The sequence below is a fragment of the Engraulis encrasicolus genome, chromosome 9, assembly GCF_034702125.1.
Source record: "Engraulis encrasicolus isolate BLACKSEA-1 chromosome 9, IST_EnEncr_1.0, whole genome shotgun sequence".
Lineage (NCBI taxonomy): Eukaryota > Metazoa > Chordata > Actinopteri > Clupeiformes > Engraulidae > Engraulis > Engraulis encrasicolus.
The window spans coordinates 10,817,504-10,826,514 of NC_085865.1; the positions used below are offsets into that span (position 1 = coordinate 10,817,504).

General features: G+C 49.0%; 1 protein-coding gene across 1 annotated transcript in view; it reads right to left on the reverse strand.

Moving 5' to 3' along the window:
• The window catches only part of kcnb2b (potassium voltage-gated channel subfamily B member 2b), a gene marked incomplete at its 5' end in the record, with an annotated part of 305,233 nt that extends 301,382 nt beyond the window's left edge, over nt 1–3,851 (reverse strand). The window contains one exon of the mRNA XM_063207530.1: nt 3,267–3,851. Coding sequence (XP_063063600.1) covers nt 3,267–3,851 — 585 coding nt within the window. The remainder of the gene's footprint in view (nt 1–3,266) is intronic.
• Between the last annotated feature and the right edge of the window lie 5,160 nt (nt 3,852–9,011).

The following is a 9,011-nucleotide window of genomic DNA, read 5'->3' on the forward strand; positions in this document are numbered from 1 at the left end:
CCATGCAAATGTGCACTCCACAGTCATTTTTGACCGTTTGAAATTGAAATATCGTTTAAGGAAGACAGTATGAGCATGGGCACAAAGTTTTGAGTATGGGGATTTTTAGAAGAGTAGGCTTACAAAATATAGTATAGTAGCCTATAGCTTACAGAAAGTCTGTCTACATTGTGCAATAAACCCACCATGCAGCAAATAAGCCAAACCTAGCTACTTCAAAGCTCAACCATAAGTCAACAAAATGTATAACCAAACGGTGTAGGCCTACCTTAAAACGCTGTCTTCGTAGCAGCAAATGTCTTTGTTTCTTGCAATCACTCTACTTTAATCCACAGCTTAGCCTACACACCCAGCACTGGTCACATCAGAATCTTGTGTGGTAATTATTTTGTTCCATTTCTTCAGACATAGGCTACATCCTAAATGTACCACATATAAATATATGTATGATAATAATATTATTTCGACTATAAGGAGATATACTGGTAGTTCTAACAAATCAAAACAAAACCCATTGCTTCTGTTAGGTGCAGTTCTCTTCCTTACCACTTGGTGGAGTCTGTTCGTAACCCAATTCAATAACCAGAGAGCAAGTGAATCTGGACTGGAAAGACTGTAAACTGTAACAGTCGTGTGGAAATCGGAAAATAACTCATAATTTATTAATATTTCCATCCTTTGGTAACCAATCTACATATCACAGGTTCTTCAAATACTGAAAACGAAACTGTGTTACTAAGATCTTGTAAACTTCCGCGATCTACGGTGTATGAAAATTATCAGTAGCGAAGGGGTGTGGCCAATTTACTTACTTGACACCGTCAGTGAGGTATTGCCGTCTGGTATACGGTATAAATACTAACTAGGCAGCTGGCCTTATAGATATACGGGGAAGTGGAAAGTTGGAAGTCAGTGTATGTAAGTTTAGTCTCGAAATTACAGGGCCGGACGAGAGTGCAGGGCGGCCACATTTCACATTTCACGGCCGCGGCCCACCGGGACAAGTCCCCGATCTCCCGACGGCCACTCCGCGCCTGAACATGCAGACTTTTTCATAATAGCGGTGTTGGTGCCACACTGTGTTTGGCTGAGCGTAGGGGCGGCTGTCAGACCGGGACGATGCAAATCCCTCGGTGGCAAATTGAGTTCACGTCTCCCCCACCGCAGCAGCCCCGGCGCACATGTAAACAAACGGCATTGCACTGTCAACAATCATGACTGATGAGCCGGAAAAGGAGGAGAGGGGAGAAAGAAAAAGGGAGAGCACAGAAGGAAGGGAGAGGAGGAGAGGAGAGGAGAGGAGAGGAGATGAGAGGATGGGAAGAAAGAAGAGGAGAGGCAGAAGGCAGAAGAAGAGAGGAGAGGAGAGGAGGAAAGGAGGAGAGGAAAGGAGGAGAGGAGAGGAGGAGAAGAAAGGGAGAGAGGAAAGGGAAGTGAGTGGCACTTTAAACAAAGCAAATCCGCCATAGCAACCGGTGGGGGGATCTGGTTGCCGGGGGATACTGTATGAGAAGTATTGGAACTGCTCCATACTGGGATGCTGGTGTGGGATGTTTGGAGCGAGCACCACACACAGAGCACACTCTCCCCTGGCACACACACAGGCACACACAGACACACAGACACACCCACACACACACACACACTGGCAGCTAATATTAAAACAGATCTGAGCACACGCACACACAGTGCTCTCCTGGTCTTGGTATCAAAAACCACCATCCCTTCACTCAACGTCAGCTTTTGGAGGCTTTTGCATTGAACACAACTGCACTGCACTGTCACACACTCTCCAGTGTTCTCCCTGGCACACACACATCCCCTCGTACTTGCAATGAACCTCTCTCTCGGACACGCATGCTTGCATGCATGCTTGCACACACACAGACACACAGACACAGACACACACACACACACTCTCCTCGCCAACCCACACACACTCTCTCTCTGGCTTTTGGACTGTGCATCTCAAACATCTGAATTACCTTCTGAAGCAGCTGAATTCATGCACGCTCGCACGCACACACACACACACACACACGGTTTTGCAACAAGCCCCTCTCATCCTTCAAACTCCGCTCATCACACTCTGTTTCTCCCCTGTCCTGCACCTTAGCGGCAACGAAGGATTTCTCCAGGAGGTGTGACGGAGGTCATCTTGCACCTGTTCACCCCCCTCGGGGATCGAACGTGCGACCTCGTCAACTACAACGGTCCGGCAATGGGAGACACAGTACGATACCGCTGGGCCAAGAGACTAGTCTCTCGGCCCAACGGCACGAGACTGTATGAGGCTATCGGAGGGAGGTTTTACCAACATTCCACGCCAACTCTGCTAGTTAGCTTCCGTTACAGAGGTACCAGGAAGAACCTCTCTCTCTCCCACACACACACTCTTTTTTCACACACATACTCAGCACTTATTACACAATCCCCTCGTAACACACATACAGTCTTTTGCAGCAAGCCCCACTCTACAGCACAAAGTGTAACACACACATGCAGTACAACACTTTTGCAGCGGGCGCCTCTCGCTCGCACACACTCCCGTTGTCCCTCACACACACACACACACACACAGAACACACACTCCCTCTCTCTCTCTGCTTGTGTCCTACCTTGGTGCTGACTGTAACACACATGCAGGACTTTCGTAGCAAGCGCCTCTCCCTCGCACACACTCGCGTTTTCCCTCACACACACACACACACACACACACACACACACACACACACACACACACACACACACACACACACACACACACACACACACACACACACACGTGCCTACAGATGCACACAAGCACACACATGCACGCTCAATTGCACACACACACACACACACACACACACACACACACACACACACACACACACACACACACACACACACACACACACACACACACACACACACACACACACACAGGTGTCCTTGGTGGCTACTGTAACACACGTGCAGGACTTTTAGCGAGCGCCTCTCGCAGATGCACACAAGCACACACATGCACGCTCAATTGCCACACACACACACACACACACACACACACACGCCGCCATCACCACCAGCACCATGCAGCACCATTGAAGTTATATACTGTTACACACACACACACACACACACACACACACACACACACACACACACACACACACACACACACACACACACACACACACACACACACACACACACACACACACACACACACACACACACGGGAACAGACACACACCCACACACAGCACACAGGTGTGTCCTACCTTGGCGGCGACGGAGGAGTTGGGCTTCTCCAGCAGGTCCCAGAGCCTCTTGCGCTTCTCGGGGCAGCAGGTGTTGTCGAACTCCATCTCCCCGCCGCGCTCGCGCAGCGTCTCGGCCTCGCGCCGCAGCTCCTCGTTCATCTGCTCCTTCTTCTGGTGGTAGCGCGCCTGGCAGCAGGACTCCAGGTAGATCTCGTCCACGCCCCAGAAGTCCAGCTCCTGGCCGAACGAGAGCGCGCACATCTCCTCCATCATGTGCAGCTTGCCCGTGCGGTAGAAGTTGAGGATGGAGGTGAAGGCGCCCGGGTGCCGGTCGAAGAAGTACTCGTTCTCGTGCAGGCTGTAGTCGTCGCAGACCTCCATCAGGGCCTCGTGCGTGTTGCAGTCGCGCAGCTTGCCCAGGCGCGTGCGGGGCAGCCGGTCCAGCGTGCGCCACAGCACCTCGTGGTTCAGGCCGCCCACGTTGAGGCGCACGCGGCGCGAGCGGGCCTTGGTGCGGATGATGTCCAGGGGCTCGGGCGGGCCGCCGCCGCCGATACCGACACCCCCGGAGATGGAGGAGCGCAGTCCTCCTCCTCCTCCTCCTCCTCCACCTCCTCCTACTCCTACTCCTCCTCCGCCCGACATTGCCGAGGCGGCGGTGGTGGTGGGCTTGGGGACGATGCCCGGGCTGGAGGCTCTCTCTGCCATGGTGCGGGAGCGAGACGGAGGGAGAGAGGGGAGAGATGGGGGAGGACAGGAGGAGGGGGTGTTGATCGGGACGGGGAAGAGAGACAGGACGGGTCGGGATCAGAACCAACCAAAGGTGACGGAGGTGGCGGAGGTGGGGGCGGAGGGGGGTGCGCTGGCCAGCCGGAGGTAGGAGAGGGCAGTTATGTCGGGTCCTCCTTACACAAGCCCCTCCATGACTACAGGGAGAGAGAGAGAGAGAGAGAGAGGGCGATAGAAACAGTGGAGCAAGAGGGACGTGGAGAGACGGACAAGAGAGACACATAAAGGGAGGGTGGTGTGAGGGAGAGAGAGAGAGAGAGAGAGACAGACAGAGAGACAGAGACAGAGACAGAGAGAGAGAGAGAGAGAGAGAGAGAGAGAGAGAGAGAGAAAAGGGATAACATAAGGGTGGAGTGAGGGAGTGAAGAGGAGAGAGGTCAAAGAGACAGGATGAGGAAGGGTACAGAGAGGAAGAGAATGAAGACAGAGAGAGAGAGAGAGAGAGAGAGAGAGCAAGGAGCGATAGCAAGAAGGAACAGGTAGAGGGAAGGAGAAGAGAAAGGGGAGGAAGACAGGCAGGTTTGAGTCACATCTTTGTTACTAACTTACTCAAGGTAACTTCACTGATCAGTTTCTGGCTCCGGAACCTTTCCTGATAAGACTTACATGGTTCCGCATACATAAAGCTGTTGATTAGATGGCTAAAAATCTCCTTTTAAACTCGTTCTCCTCGGAATCTACGCATTAAAGCAAAGTAGCGCCGAGAACGAAGAACATGGTTCACGTTTCCTCACACAGTTTGCATTGCATGCACATTAACTCTGTCAGATTGACTAATATCACCGGCCGCATGCTGCCTTGGCTGTTCTTTATGCATTTGCGCCCACACACACACACACACACACACACACACACACACACACACACACACACACACACACACACACACACACACACACACACACACACACACACACACACACACACGTAGCCTACACAGCTGAGAAGTGCAGGGAGAACAGAGAGAGAGAGAGAGAGAGAGAGAGAGAGAGAACAGGGAAGTATAAGTGACTCTTCAAGCGTGAACTGTTTTGACTGGATATTGGGTCAGGTGATGCGCTTTGAGGTCGATACGCATTTACCTGTAATTTAGCAGGGACATTATCCCTCTGCCACAGCCAGTATTAATCACGCGGACAAACCCCACACTCTCTTCCCCCAAGGTTACGGGTCCCACTTGGGCCAACAGAGGCCGATGTGGTAGATTAAAACTACTTTGAACATGCTTGTTTGACACTGCCCAATTTTATTTTTAAATTTTAAATTCACATTATATTCCATCTGACACACACAACTCCGTTACTTTCGACTGGCCATATTAAATGGGGTACTATGCCTACACGAGATGTTAAGGGCAAATTTGAAAAGTCTCAGCTGGTATGATATGCTTGACAATGTATGGGGGTGTTTTCGTGCGATTTAGTGTATAAATGAGAATGCCCGTTCGCACCAAAAATTCAACGAGGCGCAACAGTTAGGCTATCCGCCTGGAACGACGGAAGAGCTCATCTCAATTATGTTTACCCCTCGAGGTAACAAAAACACTTCATGTAAATTGTATAGGATATGTAAAAAAAAAAAACACACTAGTTGTAGGGCAAATGTTGAAAGCACTTGCGCTTGAGAATGATTTTGAGCAATATGATCAAATGTCAGCGTCGCTAAAACAAGGAATGATTTTCCTGGATTACCACATCAGCTCAGCTGTCAAAACTGCCCTGCATGGGTATCAAAACTGTTGCGCGCCCAAGAAGCGACACGGTGACATCTGCACTCCTGTTTGCGGTCTCAAACTAAAATAAATGTGTTTATAGAGCTGTGGAGCGAATAAAAGGACGTTTCCTCCATTTGGACAGCGGAGATGCATCTTGTTTAACATCGCCGTGTTAAAAGTGCCCTGTGTTGTTCCTGAAGGCACTGCAACGGAAATACGTGCATGATATGAACGCCTGCATCAACAAAGTAATAACACTTATTCACTTACCTTGCTGGAATAAACCACCTTTTGCATGCAAACCCCCTCTGTGTTCTATTGGCTAGGGAGAAAGAAAAACGGCTGCGGAACTCTTCTTTTTTCAGGAGGCTAAGATTCCGTGTTCTCTGATGAAGCTTCGACAACTAGAGATGTGTCCCGCATTTTCTTAAATAAAAAAAGAAAGGATGTTGTAGAAGAAAATGTTCGTATGGAAGAAACGATCTCGGCTACACAAACACAAGCGGCCGCTGCGCGAAGGGAATCTCTTCAAAGAGTGCCGTTACCGCCATCGACGCGTGATATGGTGAGACGGGATGGCTGCGGATGCCGAAAGCGTAAAAAGCGTACTGAGGAGAGCAGAGCAGAGCAGCGTAGCATAGAGTGAACTGCAGCATGACACTCACTCAACAGCCGAGGGAGAGAAAACACAGGGACGGACGGCGGCGAAGCTCTCCAGGTTGCATCACTGCCTGGAGGTGAAGCCTAATTGGATTGGAGTGGAGTGTACATCAGCAAGGACGGCAGCAGATCAACCCGAGCGAGAGCACTTCGCCCCACAATCAGTTAGAGCGCCGCTAGCCGCCTCAACAGCAGCAAATTGAGGATGAAAAATGACTCGTGGTGGACACGCAGGTCCCGGCGAAGCAGCCAGTGCGCGTGTAAAGTTCAGGATCCCGACAGACAGACTGAAAAAGTTGCATGATCTCATCACAGGCAGACGCCAGCCAGCGCGGCTCGGAGCTTTTGTATTGTTATCGCTGCTGCAGCTGTCGCCTTTGGCACAGTTTGAAAAATGCAAAGATGATTTCTGTACCCCAGTCTACTGATGAAATGTTACCTTCTGTAGCCTTGTGTTCAGGCTCTACTGTAGCGGGACACAATAAGCCCCTATAATCTACTAATGGCCCTGTTTGTTTGGTTATTTATTTTCTTTGTCCTAACGTTGCACTGATTTTCGTTAATTGCTTAAATATTAAATAAGCAAATTATATAAATTTGCGTGACTCTCACAACACATGAATTAAGAATTAGTCAACTGTGTGTTCAGAGTTTACCAAAAAAAAACACACGTGGCAGGTTTTTTTTTCATTTTGGAAGCTGTGCTGTTGACAAATGTGTTGCCCTAACCTTGTGTAGGCCTACATGAGCACCAAATGACCTCACATGGTCACATGCAACACCAGATTATGAGAAAAATTCCAAGATTTAGGTTTTCCAGTATTTATATCACCTTTGTTGACTTGTTGGCCACTGTGGTATTGTCTGTGTAGACAATGTGCAGTAACTAGGCCTACACCAACAATGAATCTGAGGGAAAAAAGGCCTTTAACGTATTGGTAGTGGGTTGGATATTGCAGTTGCTGCAAATCTGACATGGCAAAACAGGACACATTTGGAGCATAAGGCTTTGTCACGAAATAAAAGAGATGCTACTCAGATCATTTGGAGTCTAAACTTTATTTTTTACAGAAAATGTAGTTACTGCACAACAAGTGTAGCCTTGTCCACAGTGCGCAGCAGTGGTTCCCAACCTGGGGGTCGGGACCCTAAGGGGTGTCCTGGACAAAATGGACATTGCATAAAAGCAGGGAATTCACAGTTTAACAGATTACAGCTAGTAGATGTATTTGCTATCCTATGGATTTCTAGCAATATTAGCAGACATTAAAATCGCTAGTGTGTCCGCTAATAGCATAGTAGATTGTTACAAATGAGGGCTATAAACTCCTAGCCAGGCCACACCCTCCTAGTGACGCAACACCAGAGATTCTTTAAGTATATAGAGATATGCCAACATAATAGGTTTCTATGGGCACCTAATGTGACCAGGTTCCGGTCTGCCTAAAGGGGCGTGTCATAATACTCCTAGCATTGAATAGAACAGTCCTTAAGTCTGCCTGGGTCTGCCTAAAGGGGGATTTCCCCCCCTCCCCCTTGCAATAATAGAACCCGGAAACAATGGGCCAATGGAACCTCTCTCTCTCTCTACTCTCTCTGCTAATAGTATTGCTAGTAGAAATCCATTTCAAGGCTAAATAGAAAAAAAGGGGGGTACCCTGCTGAAAAAGTTTGAGAACCAGTAATGTACAGTATTCTGCTAGATGGGCCTTTCGCATGAGCACAGGGTAGGGCACTGCGCTGTAGCAGGGCAGTGTAACTGAGATTCAGGCGATGTGAAATGAGCATGTCCTGAGCTCAGTCAGATTACCGTCTCCTCTGCAATTACAGCTCTCGTGTTACAGCCTCATTGTGCCGCCGCCTGGGATGGTGATGTGGCGCAGGGCCTGGCCGGGGCAGGGCCGGGGCAGGGCCGGGGCAGGGCCGAAGCAGCCAGCCAGCCAGACGGCTTTTGTTCTGACTGAGAGAGATGAGGATAAGGAGGAGGAGGGGGACATTAATTTGCAAATCATCCATCCGTCCCTTTTAAGTACCCAAGAAAAATCTGGAGTGCAATGGAGTGCCATGCCATGCGGAGCACTTTGTCTCAGCAAATGCACTGTAAAATGACACGGGAGTGGCACACAGGAAGGAATGCTCAGACCACAGTGTCATGATTGCACTATTGTATAGTATATGGAAGCTTGGGCATTAGGCATGAATACGGATCTACTAGAAATATATAGCAGAATACTCCAAAGCTTTTGATACGCTTCGGACTTTAATATCTGACGTCCTTCAGAAATGTAGCAGTGTTGCCCGCATATCTAAATCACTGATGTGTTTGCACTGATGTGATCTCAGACATTGTGTTTTTTTGCACCAGATATGGAGCTCTGCGTGGAATTACATTGAAATGGATTCCATGCAATTGCATTTACAATGACTGATCCGAACCACTGAGCGTGCATTCCAATGAGTGGGACCAAAGATAGGTCCCGTATTTGATTAATATCCACATGCAATAGCCTACACCGCCAGCAAGCATAAAGACGGAAGACGCGTTTCTTTGAGGTGTGATCAAACCACTCAGCCATTCACTATTATGAGCAAATGTATAT